General features: G+C 36.4%; 1 protein-coding gene across 3 annotated transcripts in view; it reads right to left on the bottom strand.

The window, feature by feature from the left end:
* Positions 1-22,924, bottom strand: part of LOC126832036 (innexin unc-9) — a 78,062-nt gene that overhangs the window by 5,329 nt on the left and 49,809 nt on the right. For all 3 annotated transcript variants that reach the window (XM_050562732.1, XM_050562730.1, XM_050562731.1), the window contains exon 2: positions 10,108-10,184. In XM_050562732.1, coding sequence (XP_050418689.1) covers positions 10,108-10,112 — 5 coding nt within the window. In that variant the 5' untranslated portion in view covers positions 10,113-10,184. The remainder of the gene's footprint in view (positions 1-10,107; positions 10,185-22,924) is intronic.

Here is a 22,924-nt window from a genome sequence, read left to right as displayed (position 1 = left end):
CTTGAGCACGCCATGGGTCTACTAAAACAAATGTAAGACCCCTTTCTTCTTTATTATATATACTAGCATTTAATTGATAGGAGGCGATATTAGTCACGAGGTAGAAAGGTTATTTATGATATACTGATAACGTTTTTCTGTATATATGTAAACTCTAGTCTATGATTTATTTATGGATATCCTAGCGTCACTAAAAGCAATAAGAATGTCATATTTTCGCCCATTCTCGTACGCCTTCGTGTTTTAATTCTGGTGAAAGCGTTGGTCACTGGTCAGGGATTCTATTTGTTTTATTCAAATAAAGGTGGGCCCAATGTTACAAATACCCCCACCCACTTGATTAATATGAAGTAGTATTATCGAGACCAATAAAAAGGAATGGAGTTGATGGAAACTGGAATGGAAATTCCAAAGAATCCGGGACACCTTCGTTAGAGAGCCAGTGCCATACTCACCGAGCCACCGTGGCTATGGCCTACTCGTATTCCGAATCCCAACTATCAAGGGCTCTTTACGTACACGCCATTGTGTATACAGGGCCTCGGGTTTACGTCCCATTCGAACGATTATACGTTGTCCCTTGTTAGTCCCTCCTTACTACACCACTGACAAGCGGTGTGGTCAAGCCCGAAAATTCCGATGAAACGCCAACGCCCTACGCCCTTCCCACTAAGCAACCGTGGCTCCCCGTGGCTAAATCTAAATTTAGTATTTGGTTTTAGAAACACTTGTTTAATAACAGAAAAATCATTCCAATAGATTTAAACACGAGGTACAAGAATTCCGAGGACAACTTTGGCATCTAAGATAAAACTTATCTAAGGTGATTCAGGTGAGAGGGGTCAGCTGTAAAACTGGACATGGTCTAAGACATGTCCATGATCTAAACATGATAATGATGACTTTAGTTTGACCTCTTATCGACAGATTTATACTTAATATTTGCTAACACACATATATTGTATATATTTCGATTTGAATATAGGTATATCAAATTCTAGATAACGTATACTGATAACATGTGCCATTGTATACTAGTGTGTCGGCTACCTTGGTGACTAATCCCAAGTTACACCATAAACATGGTGGGGACGATTACCACCAACCGGCCTATGTACGCCGTTTGTCGCATAATTTTGCTTAAAACAAAGTTATTCTAGGGATTGTCCTCAAACGCCGTCTTAGTCATTACGTGATTCACAATACTATATGGTTAAATAACAAGCTATTTCAACCAATGTCTGATCTAATTTAAAAAAAAACACAGATTATCCCCCACCCCCCTACCGAACAAGATGGGTGTTTAAATATACTTCAAACCATATTTTATTCCAATAAAAAGCCCAGAGTTCTAATGTTAAGGTCACACAAAGTCATACATGTCAAAATATATTTTACTGCAAGGAAATGCTCCAAGTACACAGTCGGTACATAAAGTTAGGTGTAATTATTTCGGATAAGCCTAAAGGTCTAATGTACTATTTTTGTACGATTTTATACAAAAACGAAACAAACAAAAGCCAGTCAAATTATTCTGATGTTAACTACTGTACAATCAAAACCTCTTTCAAAAATTCTCGCGTTCGTCTTCCATTAAGATATTTTTGTAAAGGATTTCGTTAAGTACACACTCGTGGTGGATGTGATATTCAAGATACATATGTTACACAGCGTATCAATTAAACCGAAGGGCCAAAAGCAAATAATATTTATAAACATGGGTGGGCAATTTGCAAAGTTGTAACACCATTTGAGTTTCCTTTGTGAATACCAACATTATCCACTTAATTCTTTTCTTATTTGCAATTTTCCTCCGAGGGGTTTCTTACGGGCGATTGTGAACACATGAAAAAAGGTGTCAATTAACTAAACGGTTAAACGTGATGAATTCCTATATAATATTTACCATTAAGTTATAGGTAGACAATTTGTAAAACAGTAACACATCACTAACAAATTGTGAACATATAAAGTAGAAGCCCTATACAACCTAATAAGGTTACAAATTAAATTTATTTTCAATGAGTAATTTAGCAAAAACAAACCACAAGGGTAATCCGTATGTGAGACAATTTCCAAGAAGTCATTACTTTGTTGATAAACCAGTGACAATAGAAAGGAAAGTAACGGGGTTTGTCGACACAATGCTTTCGAAGGCTAGGTTGGGGGTGGGGAGATAGATTCAATCCCTTTTTGGATTGGATCGGTTTTATTGAAGTTTTTATATTCACCCCCCCCACCCCGAACAAGAGATTGATAGAAAACTAGATGTACGGGCCAATGCAAATAGAAAACGATTTCGATCCCTGAAGACCTCTTTGAAGTGAAAACATTGCACCAGATGAAAAAACAATGAAAGCTCATAGATGACTTGGTAGTTACATTGCTTCTAAAAATAACATGGTCCACATTTCTGTAAACATTACAAACTATTTGACAAAAGCTTTACCACCGGTAGCTTTTATTTAATGACGTCATTTTCTATCAAATTTGTCATCACGGTGAAAATTGTGATCGCGGTAAACTGAATGTTGACTGTTGACACAAGAGGAGTTCAGCAAGGCCGAGAGTTGCGTCCCATCGATTTAATTACAGGTAGAAGCGATAAATGAATAGAAGCTAATCAAGTCGTTTACTACTGTACAGATGCCGATGTGGCTATCAATATGTCAAAAGAGTTTACGGGCAACCATAATCCGCTAACAAATTTAAAAGTCATTAAAATCAATAAATTTGTCATTGAAATAGCTATTAAAAAGGGCAACACGTGGTTTGAATGACCTTCAAAAACAAAGATGTCTATTAATCGTGAATTTTATTACTTCACTGAAATTGAAAATGCTTGAATTAGAACGGCTAGAGTACATTTAACACACAAGGATCTAACGGTATGCATGATCGCACAGTATCGCAGGGCGACATGTGAACGTTCTTATTCACAGATATGATAACGGGGATTATATCCGGGTTCTGCTGTAACCATGATGACGCAAAATTAATTGATGATATATAAATCCGTTTTAAATAGTTTAAGTTAAGTAGCGTGGGACCTCCGGTTAATTTATCAGTGGATCTGTTAAATTCTATTTACACATATTTTAATCTGTCAATTCTTTAACTGACGTCAACAAAAGAGAGTTCATATTGGAAAGTAAACTGCCTATAAAGAATGGCCATTACGCAAAGATTACATAACGATAGCTGTTTTGTAGGAAATACAAATACAGCCGCCCATCGTTTATCTGCACAGAGGGAAAATAAAATAAAGCAAGAAAGGTCGGAATGTAAGAAAGACCCTCAAATCATTTGGAGCACCTTTTCATTAGTTCCACAAACGTTAAGAGGGTGGAGAATGACTATCTAAAGAACGATGGAAATCTCTTTTTGATTGATCAGCATGTCAATATCAATCTAAAGTTGGATTCTAGCCAACGCAAGGGAGACTTTGACCCCCAACTACATGTAGACTAAGCACATTTGTGTGCTCTTTAGAACAACGTTCGGTTCAATTTCGTCGCCCAGTTTAGCGAAGAGAGCAACCACAAGCTTAACAAAAATAAATATTTAAGGTCTGATTAGACGGTTTATAAAAGTACTGGGAAAAAAATCTAAAAGATAAAGCAACTCCATTTTTTACATTAACGTTGTAATTTGTCACGTTCATAAAACTAAAGTTGGATAGACGCCAGTTTAGTTTTGGAGAAAAAAAAAAGAGTGCTTGTCACTACCATACGTTCAGAGCAGAATAGCTTCTTAATCAGACCTTCGAAGATTTGAACTACATCTAAAGGAATGTGGTGTTTTTTCTGGTGCAAAACAGGTTGTTATGACGAGAAGAGTCTCTATGTAAGTAGGTTGAGGTATTATCTTTCGGCACCTGTGTAGAGCCTATGTACACTTATGGGCGCCGTTCTGGGATTAAAATCGAAACCTTATAATTTGGATGCGTAACCGATTCGTTACAAAACATGTCCGTTAATTACTATTAGATGAGCAATGCGTTTATTTTGAGGCTGTAAGAGTACACAGATCAACGTGACTCATTTAAAGTAAATTCTATGTTAGTTAATTGGTCCTTGGCTCATGTGCTGTCCTGACCAAAGTTACATGTCCAAAAATCAGAATTGTGTAAGTCGGTCATAAGCATTACAAAACGTTTTGACCAAATCTTTTTTCTTTGAAGTCTTCTCACGCGGAAACCTAAGAAGGTAAAGAAACTACTTGGTGACATCCGATTCGAGGTACTGCGAAATTCAACGATTTCTCATTCGTTTGAAAAAATAGATGGCTGCTTAATATTTCAGCATGCCAGCAATGCGGAATAATCCACAAATAACTCTTGTTGAAACATAAATAAAACCTCATGTGATTATTTGCCTTCTTATTGAACACAGAGGGTAGAGTGGATGTGTGTGTGTGTGTGTTGTATGTGTGTGTGTGTGTGGGGGGGGGGGGGGGGTGTTAACTAGTGGCCTATATGCGTTCGCTTAGATCCTAAGTTCTATCATTGCGTCAAGTGTTGTCGTTTCGATTCATGGGTTTGCAGCGTGACAAGGAGTACATTAAATGATTTACAGAAATAAAGGTTGCGAGACAGGTTAATCGGCGATGAATAAACCACATATCTATATAAATCTGTAGGTAATTAACCTGACCACAGGTGAAACAAGAATTAGTAATAAAAACACAGAAAAACTAGGGGGGTCATCCTAACATTTTAAATTACTCCGAGTCTGATTTTGTCACGAACTGAGCTATCCACGACCTTCACATCAAACTCATCTTGGGTCACCGAAGGGACATAGCAATAGCTAACAATCTTCTTTCGTCTGTGAGTGTACTTAAACCAGAGACAGATATATTTAAAAGATATCACAAAATAGTCCATGAAACAAAAAGCTAGTTGCTGCGTTCATAATCAAAAAACTTTCATACAAGAATAAAGTTATCAAACCAAGAGATCATTTAAACATCACCAAATAATCCATGGAACAAAAAGCAACACCCAGGATACCAAATAAACAAAAGTTTGTAAAAGAATAAAGTTATTTAATCAAGTTAATATAGGTATATTGGAATAAATTGAACTGCCAACATCAAAGTAGATCTATATAGATTGTCGTCCATAAAATTATTAAATTACGCGAAAAATATAATAAGTATAAAAGTAGTAATAAATTTGTCTGAATAGCAGAGTGACTAGTGAAACAATTATTCAAAAAATATATTTTGCACTATCATAGTAAAAGGTAGTCTAAACCGTAAAATCACCACGTACTTTTGAGAGTAAAGATTTTCTTAAATTTATAATATTATCTCCAAGTCAGTAATACCCCCATCCCCACCACAGCGCCCAACATACACCAACATCCCATGACCCGTACGCCTCTGAAGTCTGCACCCAATAACCATAAGGCACCAACCAATCAGAGGATACCAATGACCGGAAAATGAATGCCAGGGTTCCCACTGTCGTGCGAAGCGTTACGACGATCTGCTACGTGCGGATACGTTTCGATACGACCCACAGGATCGCTATGACTGACCCCAATATATGATAAGACCTGATAGGATCACCACGATTACTCTACGATTAAAATCAATCATGGCACAAATCGTGAGAACCTAGCATTAGATCAAGAAAAAAAAAAGTTCGCTATTTCCCGGGTTCCGTTTCTCAATCACATTTCACGTGTTTATGTTTACAATAGAATAATAGTATATAAAGCGGATATTATATACATATATATATATGATTACCAGGTTTGCACTCGGTGATCGGTTGGGATGGTCCCCAAAACGGATATGATTTTATTTCGCGACAGTTGGTTTCTTTCAATTACTTTCAGGATTCCAGGATATTCTTTATAAATTATAGTAAAATGATCTGTAAAATGATTTTGGCTGATAAAGTCACTGTAAAAGGTTCTCTTTTTGTATTTTTTAAATATGGGATATAGGACGTGATGCGACGATAAATTTATGACTGACGAAAGATAGGTACATGTATACGTATCCTATTATTTATTTTCGCTCGGGGCAAAGTCATCAACTTTTTGTCCTCTCGGTAAACGCAACCTATTCCTCAAAATTTTGACATTTGAATTCCGGAGGCCATGTGTAGATCCCCATCGCTTAACACTTCTTGGGGCACAAGTCAGTCACGGGTGACTAACGTTAGAATATTTACGAAGAATCAGCTACTTTAAACCATTGTCGAAATCCTTTGTTTAAAACAGATACAAGCAAGTCAATGACCGATCCAGAAGAATGGGGTTTAACATCTCAACACATTACTTGGGTCATTTGTTTTTTGGCAAACATTCTTTTACGTGCACGTAAATTTAAACCGGGATTTGGAAACGGGAGATTCAAGTCGAGAGTCAAGTGCTTTGATGACATAACTTATGAGATTTCTCACGACCATCTCGACGTGGTTGACTTCAACTGTAGCTTGTTGTCGTGCAGTTGTTAGGTTTTTCACTATTCTCTGGCAGGTCCTTTGAGTGACCAATCTAATCTATTCTGTGGGATATAAAAGCGCGTTAACAGGGAAATCAAGCGCATATCATAAACAATTGGACGTCGATATCTAGTCCACGCCGCCAACGTGGGCCACTTGCTTGACAATAAAGGGGTGAGATGGTTATTTAGACACTGTGGCCAGACAATAAATTAAAATCACTCAGGTGGAAAAAGGTAACGGGTTACTGCCTGGGGATGCAGCTTAAACTTGTCTACCATACAAATATATGACATACTGAGTTTCATCCACTTTAAAGCTCTCTACCAATTCTTGATATTTACATAATATATAGGTAAAGAAGTTGTAGGTATATAGATCACACTTATATTAGACTTTGTGTAACTAAAATTATTTTCAATATATTCACACCGGATCATTTAGGGTTTAGACGATAGTGGGAGATATCGCTTCGGGTAATAAAACAGCTTAAAACTGTCAAAGGAAAAAACAATAAAGCAATATCTACTTATACTAAATACAGCACATATACATATGTCTGAGCATGCACACCAAAGCGCACTGTTTATAATTATGTACTTAAGTTAATAGGCTATACATATGCATTATTTTCTGTTAATTCAGGTAAACCTTGTAAGAATTAAAAGGGGAATTAAATAATTTAGAAATTAGAATGGCAAGTCCTTGTATACAAGTAAGCCATTAGATTGGCAAACAATTAATTATAAGTTTTACAAATGTTATGGGTTCGTATATACTAACAATTCCTAGAATAGTAATAATATGTATCAGTTATTCTAATTATGTGTGATACTGATATATCAATCGTAATAAACAAGCACAAAGCTAGAATTATGTATTATGATAAACACATTACAGACAGAATTATAGTTAATCAGACACGAAAAAACCATGTGAATACCGGTGGTCCAGTTAACTTTATATAATCCCTTAAATCGGGGATAAACAAGGATTAATTGCATGAAATAGATATATTTAATTATCAGTTGTTTTGTATTTTACATATTGAACATGTTGTAAAATTTAAAAGCCTAATATGTTAGATCTTTTTTAAAGTGTCATTGTACAAGCGAACCATATTATTATTATTATTCAAAATACTATACGGTGTTTATCAAGGGTTCCAACTACGACAATCCCTATTCAATTAATGTACAAGTAAACACGCAGACAGTTAAGTACAAAGAAATTTTCCCTAAAATCATATTCTCAATTTTACAATCGAAAGATGTAATAAGGTAGCCCCTGGGGTGTATCAAGTCGATTATAATAAATACTTTCGTTTTCTTCGATGTTTTAAATCAATCGATTTCGGATCGTTTATATAGAATTATGATGAAGAACTGTATGAAACAATGTATACACATGATCAGTTATACAAAAAACATAATATGGAACACAATTACTATTTTATTTAAAGCGACGTTTCGTTGAGGGTTCTCTCAACGTTTTCAAGCTTGAAAACGTTGAGAGAACCCTCAACGAAACGTCGCTTTAAATAAAATAGTGATTGTGTTCCATATTATGTTTTTTGTATTACGTATGTCAATTGCTAAATGCCGCTCAAAGAAGACATGATCAGTTGTTCACTAACATTTGTCAGAATTTATAGACGGTTCAGCTTTGTTTAAGAAAATCCAAACGCTTTATGTGTTCAAATGTTTACACCCGATTTCTCCCCCTAATACCACGTTTGTTTAAACTCCATGTTTACACATACACATGTATTCCAATTGATAGTCGTTCCAGGAGACGGGAATTTCGTAGCAAGATAAAAATAACACGATTTGTTTTCCAAATCGATGCTAGGATAAAGCAAATGATGTGTACACTTTGGATGTTGCTCAAATAAAAAGATTTTAAAATTGAACAGATATATTGTTCAAAATGACAACAATGTTGTCGAAAAAAACAAAACGTGGCAGTGAAATTCAGTACATCTTATACACCTGATATTGGGTATGGTAGGGAGGTAGTGTACCATATAAAGTTTGGGAAATGCACTGATGTAAGCTCAAGTTCTTAATTTTAAACATCACAGCAAGCATATAAAGACATCTCAAACTGTTATAGAAAAGATCTGTATATGTGTTTGACGGGTTGTGTATAACCAAATTGCGAAGTTAAGAGCGTGGGGATGCGTTACTGTATTGTGAGTATTGTGAATTTTATGAGACCCATACATTATCTCCCCTACATGACAAAGATCAATAGCGAAATCGCGTTCTTTAATATATAGTCATATGCAGATATGTGTATTATTAATATTTGAAGACGCCTGTAGAGGGCAGACAGCTAGCTGATATGATTTAATGTATGTCAGAATGAAGTAAAGTGGTGAACTTTTTACCTGGACGTATTTTTTATTTATTTATGTATATAATACTTGTGTTAAAGAGGCATATAGTAGACACTTAACTTTAAAATGTATTGCGGTGTTCGACAAGGTCAGCATTTGTGACCATCTCTATTTAACTTAAATGAACAATAATTCGTATGGGTTTCATCTCAGGTCGGAGTCAGTTCAAGATATTTGTAAGCCCTCAGGGTAGTAAATGTACAAAAAAAGAAAATAGAGAATGTTGCTCGGGGGATACAGTCTTCTACAGATAGTAGCTTGAGAGGCCTAAATTTAATGGGCGTATTTTCGCATGTCATTTAAATTGCTCTATGTTTGATTAATAGACATCAATTTGTAGATAATGGTCATGTACCATATTGTGCATATTGTTGGATGTGGTAGGGCAATAGTCTCAGCACATGTAGAACGCCACGCATACTGATGATGAAATATTAACATGTCAGAACGTCAATCAGCAGGACACGTAGGGATGCAAGCTTGACGCAGTTCAACAAAATATGCAGAGGCATACATCTATCACCTCCCTAACATCATGCAAAAACATACGTCAATCAAAAGTAGTATATCATATCATAGTAGTCATCATTTGAAGGTCAAAGTTCAGATTGCGATTTCATCAATTATGCGTCAAACCTTTTTGATGAAGCTGAACACGATTAAGGTTACAAGTAACTATGTCATTAAATATTATACTCAGGCCCGAAGACTGCTCTGTAATTTAGTTGTAAATTGTGGGTGTATTAAATACATAGTTTGTTGCGGAGGTTAAACGAAGGGTAAAGTCTAGAGTGAAAAATATCTCGATAAAAGACTAGACATATTATATAACGTCTATATAACTGAACTTCTATAAAAAGAATTTTTACGCTTAATTTTCACATTTCTGACTATGTGCTAAATATTGGTTTTCGATTATGTAAATGTCTATTGTTAAGATAAGAAGTACCTGTCGAGGTGTTCAATGAAATATGTAAAAACTTTCTATTATCGGTGTATCTAAGCATGTCACATCTGTGGATTACGTCACGAAGTTTTGCGTTAAAATTTATTTTCCAATGTTACAATAATTTTGTTAAAATGCGTATAAGAATATAAGAGAACCGGAATGACTTTTTTCATTGTTTTTGTGAAAATACACGGGTACAAACGAAATACGTGTCATTTCATTGTTTATATAATGAGCCTAAAACAAGTGGATTTTTTTGTAGAATGTTCAAAAAAAAAAAAGTTTTCAACTTACGACATTGTTGAGTTTAATTCTTATCTAATGGCCTTTACCACATCACCAGTTTATCTTAGATACTCCTTGGTCACTTTCTGTTTAAAAAAAATAAAGAGAAGTTGAGTTTGAGTTTTCCACTACCTGTGGTCTGTTCCGTGACTGAAACTTTAATACATGTATGTCAACCACTTTTAGCTGACGCGACCTTTGTGCTGGTGTCACATGACCGAATTTGTCCAATGAGCCGATGAAACTCTGTGTACGTTATACCCACATAGAGCGATTCAACAGTGTCTTGAGTAATCCTTCCAGTGCAGTCTACCGTCAAGTAATGATGTAACCGACCAAACAAACGGCATGATGTTCTTATAGCTGAGTATTACGTGACCCTGTGGGTGAAGTTCAGACGATCGCAATCAATTTATCATCACATATTGTCAGATTTCCAAATGAACCGTGTTTATAGCCAATATCGCTGGAAATGATCATGTCATAACTATCAGTAATGAAACGTAACCGATATACATTCCAACCTTGTTTTACCCCTTAATCATATAAGTTCAAACCATATGATACACATGGTATTAAACTTAATAATAACAATAATTACAAGTTCTTTAACTATTTAATTTTAAACAATATACGCAGGGGAGAACTGACGTAATGGGGATTTGGGCAATGTCAGATGGGCTGGGACCGGTGGGTAAAAGGGGGCCGCTGTGTCAGCATTCTGTCTGTTTTCTCACATGAGCAGCATACTATTGGATAATGAACCAATCTATGCTAGAAAGTGAAGGATACATGGTTCCAGTTTAAAACCCAGTCAAGTATTAGCATAATGTTATGTATCATAAAAATCTATTGTGAAACATGCGATTTTTTTTTTCAATCATTTTATTATCCACCATTTCTGTCATAACTATGTAATTATTTTGCTGCCTGAAAAGGCGTTTTAAAATAAGCAACAGTTTTTCCGTGGTTTTTTTTGGGGGGGAGGGGGGGGGGGGGGTAAGAAAGAAAATAAATATATTATTGTGTTTTACTTTTTGTTACCTCTTTGACTTTTTCTTATCTCTTTGACTTTCTGAAACATTCAGAAGGGTAGCATCACTTTTACAAACATACAAAGTCTGCTTTTTGTACGACACTCGGCAATCATTATAGTTAAATCGCGCAACATTTTCAGAAAGAAAACAATGAGTTCGTTTCTCATTACGACGTGCTAATTAACTTCAGTTGTTTTTGTTAATTCTTATAGTAGCCGGACAGTGCTATAATTAATAATAGGTATATAACGCTTTTAGTCATGGTGTTATCATGCCCTTTAATTAATCTTATGAAGAGACACAACATATAGATAGGTATGTATATCTGTTTTTAATTTCTTATTTGTGTGTCATTTTCGGTCATTTTGTACAGCACCCATTTATATAGACCACAGGTGTACGCAAATCTCAACGAGAAAACAATTCGAGTAAATCTGAAAAAATTCTGTTCTTTTATTCCACAGGCTACAATTATTTGTTTATTTTTTGAAAAACTAATGTCATTATGTATTTGTTTCACATTCAGCTATTTTCTTCATTAAAGCAACATATATTACCTAATCGCACTGTAATTTAAGAGAATAACAGGACGCATAAAATACGTGCAAATAATATATAGAAATTGTATATCCATCCATAAATATAGTTTGACAAAGTCAAGAGCATCTTTAAATCCTTATTACTATTCATGAAAATACAGCACCATTGTTAACTTGTCATTTTGTCTTTAGCTATACGTGTGTGACAACGCTGTCGTCAAGCAAGTTAAAAAAAAACATAAATAAAAAATAAAAACAAGAAATAAGTATGTATATTTACGTTGTGAAGGTCCAAAGCTCTCATATATTATAGTATACATAACATATAAGTACTTATCTAGGTTATCACTTGGCGTCGTGTACTTTAACTATATCTATACCCATATATCATTCTAATTTAACCCTACATTATATACTTCAATATCAACGAATCATAGTAACAATCAATGTATGAACATTAGCCAGTACCGTTGTTGTTTTGAGGGGATTTAACGTAACGTCCCCTTTCACTGATACCGCAGAAAAACTTTAGTTAATTCAGTGAATGTACAGGGCCTTTCCTGAGAAAGAGAGAGAGAGATAGAGAGGGGAATGGGGGTTTAACTCCACTAGACACAAACTAGGTCATTTTGGGACTAACATATGGTTTAATTTTATTTCAATATTTCGCTTGCGCGTAGGGGTCTTTAGCAGTGCGAGGAAACCGGAGAAAACCCACGAGGTTGGACAGGCGACCCTACTCCTTGTCACGTACAACCCGGGATTCGAAACCACGCCAGTTGACTCAATGATAGGCTTTATGATACAGCGCGCACGTGCTAACCATTCGGCCATCCAAACCCCCAGAGAGAGAGAGAGTGAGAGAGAGAGAGAGAGAGCTCAATTTTATTTCTACAATTCGATTGCGCGTAGGGGCTTTAGCAGTGGGAGGAAACCGGAGGACCCAACTCCTTGTCACGTACAAGCGGCGAATCGAAACCACGCGCTTGCCCCAATGATGATAGACCTGTGTTTTCACGCATATGCGTTAAACCACTAACTACACCCAACCCTTCCCGTGGGAAGAAACTGGGGTAAACCCATAGGGTTGAGAAGGAACCCCTATCTCCTAGCCAAAAACGCTCATATCCAGGGATAACAATCAAAGGAGATATACATTTCCCTAAGTCACTCCAAATTTAATAGAAAGGTTTCACATTGAATGATAAAGCGTAAGTCACTCCAAATTTAATAGAAAGGTTTCACATTGAATGATACAGCGTAAAGAAAATGATAGTGGTTTCATGTCCAGGTAATACAATACGTTTGCCAATTTGAGCGTCTACAACAATGATCTACAGCGACCTAAATATGACATAACCATGGGTCAATAAATTAACACATACATACAGATACCCCTTCTTAAAAATCTGTTTATCAATACAGATATATATCAGACATATATTTAATAGATAAAGATTTGAAAATAAGTATGGAGATTTAGTAACCCGACAAAAGCATCAACTCCTTCCCAAAACAACTATTTCGACTTTAATAAGTCACACATTGTAAGCAGCGTATACAGGTTATCAATGCCAGCCTTAAGATAATCTAAGACCATTAAAGCTATCTTATGTAAATAGTTATATTAGCATGTCGATGAGAATAATCTCCACATTAATTAAACACAGGTCAAATTTAATTAAGAACAGGTTAATTAGTCACGTGGTACCCATTCAGCCAAAGGCAAGCGACATGGTCTAGCACTTTCAACTTTTATTACAATTATGGAATCTTTTAACAACATAATACATGTACTTAAAACCCCTTTTTTGGACTTACTGCCAATTTATAAACAATTTAAGTTTCAAGAAAGACCCAAGTCATACAACAGTCTCGTCGCGTATGAAATACGTTTATTACAACAATGGATCAATAAAATGAAACGAATTAGTTATATTCATTTGGAGGCATTTATTAACTGGGTAGAACAATAAACTATAACACATACTTATGGAAAACAGCTATAGGTCTCCACCATTCAACAGAACCAGACGAGAGACAATGGCCAAGTATGTAGATCTCATTACAATAACAAAACCTATTTGATTAGGTTTTCATTGGATTTTAAATGTTGATTTGTTTTGTGGGATGCAAATTAAATTTTCCTTCACCGAAGGTTGTACAGTTCAAAGATAAAACCAGTTTCGCGATATAAGCGATTTTGTGGTCTAATTTCGACACAGTGGTAGGGTGACCCACCATAAATAAATATCTCCATATATCTCGACAATTACGCCACAATATTTATATATATGCCAAGCCTCAAATCAGTTTCACACAATTATAGTCACTAAATAAACGATCATGTTGTACTTAAAAAGCTATGACCATTAATCATGTATAAATAATAGACTGAAAACTGGTTCCAAGAGTCGTCCATAACATCCAGACACTTTTGAGTAAAAGATAGGTTACGTGCCCTTGTTTTGAAATTAGTCTCGCTTAACCAGTCTATCGACCATTGACAGGTCGGGATAATCAAGACTACTTTTTTACGAAACGTAACAGAAAGCTAGAACAAGAAATTGAATTTAGAAATAAGGACGTTAGGTAGCTCAACAATCGTTTTAAGAAGCTTGTAAAAGTAAAATGAAACTACTGCTAGTATCATGTTCCTGCCTAACCCGAGTGATTCAGAGATATTATTTGTACTAAACCAAAAGATGCCACTCTTAACGGTACAGTTAATGATAAAGCGATTTAAAAAATGAAACGAACGTAATTTCTAAATCTGCTGTAATAACCAAGAAGCTTAATTTAACTGCTATTCAAAATCGTCAACAATAAATTTTTTACGGCTGTAATAGTTGATAGATTTGTAGAGAATTGCACGTGCCATGGCTATTTATAGTATCATACTGTCAGAAAGTTGGTCTCGGCACGGCGAATGTGCAGGCTTCAGTGGTAGTCTCGAACTATCAGCGGTGGACTGTATTTCTGTGAGTACATGGGTCACCCTAACAGTGGGGCTTGCCAGACTTATTCAGTACTTTATTATTCCCAGATCAAAGAGGTTTAGAGCTTTTAAGTGATTTTTACTTCTTCAGCCCATAAGGTTTGACTTCTGAAAACCAAGTTCTCATAATTAAAGGCTCAATACCACTCTTGTTGTAACAGAATAATATGTCCCAATCTTTATTCTGGTCAACAAATTGTACTATTTTACAATATTCCAATTAATTGATGTTACAAATTGAATTTTAACACACCTAATTTAAAAAATTGGAAAAATTCAACTAAATGATCTGAAAAGCCTAACGTAAACCTTTTCAAATGTGACTTGGATTTAAAAATATTTTCGAACCCTCTGGACAAGTAAAATAGGATGTAATGGATAATTTACACAACAGGTAGGACGCTTAAACATCTAATACTTAAAATAAGGCTGATATTTATTTACTGGAGCTGTCAAGCCAGCAAGAGTGTTATTGTCCCTTTAAAACAGTTGATCGTCATTTACATTTTTCGGACCATAAATTAATGTTCCCAAATTGATTGTTTAACATTTGATTAAGAGAGAGAGAGAGAGAGAGAGAGGGGGAGAGGGAGAGAGAGATGAGATTAACGTCCACACGACACAAACTAAGTCATTTTGGGACTAACATATGGTTAAATTTTATTTCAATAATTCGCCTTCGCGTAGGGGTCATTAGCAGTGGGAGCAAACCCGAGGACCCGGAGAAGATTGGACAGGCGACCCTACTCCTTGTCACGCACAACCGGGTAATCGAAACAACGCCAGTTGACTCAATGACATACCTTATAATACAACGTGCAAGCGCTAACAATTCGGCAATCCAACCCCCTATCATATCAATGTAAATACCGAGCAGAATTAAACCAATGTAGACTGTTATTTCTTGTAGTTTGAAAGGTATTAAAAACCCCCTCAAATAACGACCAGAGACTGTTTACCAAGTATTATTGTTCTCTTTCATCTGGGTGAATTTGGAGGGTACTGAAATCCACAACACCGTTTCCGGGAAACTAATGAAAAACTCAAAGACGAATACAGGTTGCCAGGCAATGGAATACACTGGCTTAGTCGCCTGTCAGCCAATAACGGTTGTCGTATTTTAATACATTTAAAGGGAATTAGAGTATTTATATCTCACTAACAAGTAATCAGGGTAACAAAACATGCAGCAGTTTTCGGAAATCGCTTAAGTCAATAGGATATTAAAATTTCTTCCAGAGCGACCAAAAGATTTTTCAGTGATCAAGGGCGATAAGAAATTAATTATTGGATAGACGTCGTCGTCTTATTATAAACAATGCACGCACATTTTAAAAGATCAATTGATAACGCGCGTATAGAATTGGGATAAGAAATGAAACGGGGTTTCGCGTCCTAATTTTCTGCACCTACACCGGGATAATGAAGACAGGATTAAGTCATGCAGTATGCAATGGGGGGAATGTTTGCCGCGAGACTGACGCTACGGTCTATGTTTATTTAGAATTCAAACTGTCAAAGGGTTCTTTAACGTTCGCGCCAACGTGTGGACGTGACCTCGGCTTTTTGTATCATCCGAACTACTAGACGCTGTTTCCTGATCCTAATTCCTGCACCACTGAAAAGGGGAAACACATTGGATAATCCCGAGGAACTTTCCAGGTGAACACCGAGATCGAACCCGGAACTTCCTGGTAAGTGTGCCACCGTAGCCCCTATCCAAGGAATAGGGACGGACCAACGGACATGTTTATGATAAAGTAAGCTACTATGACTATTGAATTATGTGTTAAAGAAATATACAAAATTACCGTAACATGTTTTTAAATATTACATTACTGTCTCATCATGACGTAGCGTTTTATTCGTATAGCAATGATCAAACATACGTAAAACAAAGTACAATCCATATGTGAAACGAAAAAGTAGAACATGACATGGAAAATCTGGTTTAGAAATTGTAAACAAAACACAAACATAACTAAAACCAAACCACACAAATATTACGCGATAAATCTAGTAAAATACACTACAAAATGTTAACAAGAATATGTTGGTTGTAAATGACGCTCCCCGTCTTGAGCCGATTTCGGTCACAAAACAGAAATTGTCGATTTCATCGGATTCTATACTTCTAGGAGAGGGGAGGGGAGGGGAGTAAATTAAAGAGTAAACGTGTTACCGAGAAATGAAATGAAATGAAATGGGGTTTAACGTCCTACTGTTCTGCTCCTAACCTGGGCTAATGAAGACGGGCATACGCCATACAGTGTGCTATGAGGGACATTTTGCCCGGGCAGCGGCACTATCGCCTACTCTTTTATCGAATTCCAACTGCCAAGGGATCTTTTACGTGCATTCCAATGTATACACGGGACCTCGGTTTTTCGTCTCCTCCGAAGGACTAGACAGCTGTCCTTGTCAGGCCCTCCGTCCTGCGTGTTACCGAGAACACCATTAATAAAAATACCCCCCGCCCCTGACTACTGTTTAAGATATCAAATTAGGAGAGTATCAGAACCATTTTCAACAAACACTGTCTACTATGGGTTCTTTGGGTTGTATTCCTAATTGTTTTCAAATTTGAGTGAAGTCTGTGTCACTACAGACCCGGGACTGTACAGCGCAGTGGACGCTTACGGCTAGCCCCCGGATCCATTCACTTTTTTTTAATTGATTTGAATTGTCTGTATGTTTGTGTTTTCCTGAGTATGATGTCCTGTCCGTGTATTTGTTTTTGTGTAAATTATGTGTGGTGCAGTCCCCCTGCACTTACTATTATGTATTATTTGAGCTGCACTCCTGCCACTCTCCCATATTCCCACCCAAAGATATTAAGAGTCACATAACCGTCGTATGACACGCTGTAATATATATTTGCGGCTTATCTACTTACCCAACCAGAACCTTTCCTTTTTTTAAAATCTAAAAATCTCCTACCTCCTACGTCAGAATATTTTATAATCTAGTAATCTGCTATGTAATCGTAGATTGTTATTTTAAAGAAGGAGTGGAATACCCTAGACCTACTGAATGAACTAATCACTTTTGTTATACGACAATGGATCGATGTAGGTTTATAGAAATACCGCACTTCTAATGCAATCATTTATAAATTGCACCCGATTAAAGAACTAAGTTTAGAATTGTATAGAATAATATTTTAGACACTTCCGCGTGTCAGTGAAATTCCCGGGAATTGAAGAATTAAAATTAAGACATAAACCAAAACCAAAACCGAAAGGCCCGTGGGCTTAATAGTCCAGATTATGTTCATGTACGTCATGGGTTTGTCCTGCACCACCTTCTGAACAGCGGGCCAATCAAACGGACGATGATAATTTTGGTCAAAAAAAACTCTGTAGATAGGTAACTAAAAAATATAAACTGACATTGTCATAAGGACGGGGGTGACAACTACCGAAAATTGAAAAATTACAAACGAAGTGCCAAAAGATAATTACAAAATTAAATAAATGTACTGGTATAACCATGATGCAAGCCTTAGATCAAATACATCATTTCATGGATTTTAATCAAATACGCAAATTCAATTTATATCCAATTCAAAACGCCCCTGATACAAATCCAAAAGTAATTCGTGAGTATCCCAACCGCAAATACACAGAAAGGCAAGTTCTTGAATAAATCCCTCAAAGCCACATTTGAAATTGACGGCGTGTTTTCTAGAAAGATGACCAAATTTAATTACAAACAGTGAAAAAACGCCCCCACCCCCACCCCCAACAAAACAACTGCACCATGAGAATAATTAGCCCTTACCATAATTATGTTAAAACGTATAAGTGCATATGTCACCCAATAAGACTCGGGTACATACCCTAATGATGTTCTATTAAAAGAAGTTAACCCCTTTTCATTGTGTACTGTTAAAAAATGTCTACTCAACCAGAACCGTGTAATATGCAATCTTTTGACCTTCTATTTACGCCATAAAAAACAAGGAGAGTTCCATTTTCTTTCACATTGTGTATTTTTATGAATGAAATTTAGAATTTGATGAAACGACCATACACCGTTTAGTAGATTTTCAATAGTAATGATTTCATCATGCAAAAGTAAAAATAAATCTCATCTATGAAAATCATATTTTTGAGAAAGTCAGAGACGAAAATATTTTATTTTTTTTTTACTAATTCGCTTGTACTCGGGGGTCTTTAACTGTGGTTTGAAACCGGACGAACTCAATAAGGTTTGACACGCTACCATGCTCCTTGCCGCGTCACCTGACTCAGTGGCAGGTCTTTGGCTTTGGATCAACACCCCACCCCACCGCCAAATATGCTTAGCTGACTTGAGGAATTGTACAAACAAATCGGAACACATGTGAACGATGCTCATGATGACGACGATTATAAAGTCACACCATTGTCCAGATCAATCAAATATTAACATGCATAACGTCATGTAAGTATTATGAATGTTCTTAAACTTTACTCTATATGTCAATAGTGTGTACGTGCATTACGACAGATTTGTACACCGTGTAATCCCATTTAAACCAAATAACATCATTGATATTCACAAGGACCCGTCTATTATTCACATTCACTACAGTATAATTACACACCAGTTAAATGGGTCAGCACGTTCACCATTCATAACTGTTGTTACTATAGAAAGTTCATAACGGATGTTTATGTACAATCCTTCATAAACTTATAAAAAAGAGTACAAATTATATAATAATGATATTAACCGATGTCATTCCTCACATCATTCAATTGAATGTCGTATATTTTTAGGTATGGTCAATATGCGCAATGAAATAAAATGTGGTTTCAAATGTCTTGTCAACATTTTGTGACAAACAAGGGCATGCTTTTGTTTCTTAAGATCACTAATTCAACATATATCAGTAGGAATGGGTTTCATATGTACATGCACATTGGCATCGGGGACATGCTATTCACATTATCTTCGCCAAATATGACTGTCAAATGTGATAATATGAAATGGGGTTTAACGTCTTACTGTTCTGCCCGACTGGGCAAATGAAGACGGGCATACGCCATACAAAGTGCTATTGGGGAATTTGCTCGGACAGCGGCGCTACGGCCTACTCTTCTATCGAAATCCAACTGCCAAGGTATTTTTTTACGTACACAACAATGTGTACACGGGACCTCGGTTTTGCACCACTGACAAGGAGGAACGACTTTCTCAGCCAAAGCAGGGATCTAACACGGGGCCTCCAGGTTAGCGAGTCAACGGCTTACTCACCGAGCCACCGTGGCTCCAGACTGTCAACTATCTTTATGATTACCAACGCATTCCAGGAACAACAGGCAGAACTGGTATGCGTATGAAAAGAAGAACTCGTTTAGAAAGAATTTGGTGGATAAAAATAAACTGATGGTCTGGTCGGGTTTGGAATGGAGCTTTGGCTGAGACAACATATCATTTCAGTGAAGTCGCTGGGTCTAGTGACGTAGTTTCGACCCGACGCCCGTTACCTGTACGTGGTAAGGAGTATGGTTGTCTGGCTAGCCTAGATGCCAGTCTTCGGGTCCACGGGTTTTCCCAAACAGCTGATGACTCATATGCACAATTCTAATTTACCAGGCATTAAGGAATGAGACCCCCCCCCCCCCACCGCCTCTCTTGGGGCCCTTTACCACAAAGATCTGGGTTTGGAATCTTGCTTGCAAAAAAAGAATCCTTGTGGTGCATGTATCCAGACTGATGTATAGCGAATAAACTCAAAATAAATCAAATTCAAAATACTGTTACTGGCTTTTAAAGCACCCAATAATCAAGCGCCATATTCAAGATCTAGTCACACCGTACGAATCCAGAAGAACCTTAAGATCACAGAAATGAAAAGAAATGAGGTTTAACGTCCTACTGTTCTGCTCCGACTGGGCAAATGAAGACGGGTTAAGATCACAGAACATTTCATTGTTAGTTATTCCTGCTGTCAAGCTTCAACAGACGAAACGATCTTTTCACTTTGCACCCTTCTTTTTCTGGAATTCTCTACCCTTAGGACATCAAGGAATCAAAAACTCTAGACATCTTCAAGTCAAGTTTGAAGACACATCTATTTGACGAAAATAAACACTAAAAGAATCCACATAAACTTTAATGCGGATTGGGAACTTTATCGAAGTATTGTTGGCGCTATGCAAATTATGTCTTGATTGATTGATTGATTTGAACTTTTTCGATAAAAACTGTGACCTCTAGAGGCTCCACAAGTTAAACACGGGATTGTTTGAACAACCAGGGGCTATAATCCAGGAACGTACAGTCCGATATGCGCGAATATCGAAAGGAATCGAGATCTTTTAGATATAAACATATATTGTAAGTTTCATCAAAATCGGATCAAAATTGTGACCTCTAGAGGTTCCACAACCTTCGTATTACATGTATGTACTTTTACACCATTTGCGTACGAGGCGCGGCCATTTTGACAGGCAGTTTCGACTCGATTTTCACGACATTCGAACTCAATTGTCAAACGGGTGTAACGGTTTTTAAAATTGGATAAAAACGCGATTTTTCGTACAATCAGGGGCCATAATACGGGGAGGTTACGGTCCGATATGCGCAACTATCGAACGAAACCGACATCTTTGGGTAATAAACATACATGTTAAGCTTCATCAAAATCGGATAAAAATTGTAACGTCCACAAGCTAAAAACAACTGTTCGTACTATCAGGGGCCATAATCCTTGAGGTTACGGTCCAATACATGTCAGTATCGAAAGGAACCGAGATCATTGGGATATAAACCTATATTTCAAGTTTCGTCAAAATCGGATAAAAATTGTGACGGTAGAGTGTGAACATAAAAATTGTGGACGGACGGACGTACCGGCGGACGACGACAATATACGTCCACGTGAAAATATGGGCATAAAAATTGAATAAACCGAAAATCTCTCTTTAAAGGTTGATGAAGTACAAATAAATAAACAGCCAATCCTGTGACAACTACCCTTAACGTACACCAAATTCATCTTCCTCTGAAAATGACATTCAACATGTCATGGTGGTAGATTCATGTCAAATAAAAAATACGAAATCTGAATTTTCATTTTGTTTTCACATAAAAGTAATGTTCAGAAAAATTAAGATCAGACAGATAAGTTGTTAAGAAGGATTGTGGGAGATTAAAGCGTCTGGACAAAAATACGGAAGGGAACATAAAAAAAACCCTCTTTACGTCAAATCGAAATGACATTACGTTCAATCTTACTGTCATTTCGTTTGTAATTTTTACTCCACTCAACACAGACAAGGTCATTTCGAGACTAATATGTGGTATATTTTAGCTACATATAGTCTTTAGCAGTGGGACACTCGACACAAATCGGATCATTTCGGGGACCAATATGGTACAATTTTATTTCAATAATACGCTTACACGCATGGGACTTGTGGATAAAACTCACAAGATTGAACTCACCATCTTATCAATTGCCACGTATATACAAGCTTGGGATCGAAACCATGGCACTTAACTTAATGACAGACCTTATGATTTAAAGCGCACGAGTTAGCCGACTCGACCCCCACCTGGTAAAACATAGCTAGGGAGAAGACAAAGAGCGAAATAAAAATCAAAAATTTCTGCAACCCCGAAGCTTGTAAATGATTAAGCGGAGAATATTTTATTAACATTTTTTAAAAAACAATATTCGTTTCTAGACTTTTAAAATATAGCCCAGGGGCGTCATTTAAAAGATATACTTAAAAGCTAATAAAAAAAAATATCTTTTATCCACCGCTAATTCAAATACAATAGTACATTACATACATACCTGTTTCTATGAAAACGTAACACTAAATAATAACTTAAACTATAATAAAATAATAATGTAATTTCAGAAGAGGGCATGTGGACAATACATTGAAACATGTCGCTAAATATGACACCTGGTTTCCATGCCAACGACATGTAAAATACCTTCATATTATTTACTTTGTAGGTAAGACAAACGCCTAGAACTTATCGTAATGTTTGTCTATTTTCACATGTTTCGAAGTTTATGGTCTAAGAAATCTGGTGTACGCTTAGATGGGTAAACAAAGGGAGCACAAGTGTTGATAAAATAGATCTACATACCACAATAAAGCCAGGTGATGTAACATACATGTATATAATCACATTACTTCTAGCACGTGTTAGTATCTGCATATGCATACAACTAAACAAAAATATCTAGACAATGCACTCTGGCATATATCGGAGTGGGGATGCAACTTTATTTCATATAA

This window comes from Patella vulgata, chromosome 9 (genome assembly GCF_932274485.2).
Source record: "Patella vulgata chromosome 9, xgPatVulg1.2, whole genome shotgun sequence".
Taxonomy (NCBI): Eukaryota; Metazoa; Mollusca; class Gastropoda; family Patellidae; genus Patella; species Patella vulgata.
The sequence above is the reverse complement of the archived record's forward strand: the minus strand, read 5'-3'. Positions and strand labels throughout refer to the sequence as shown.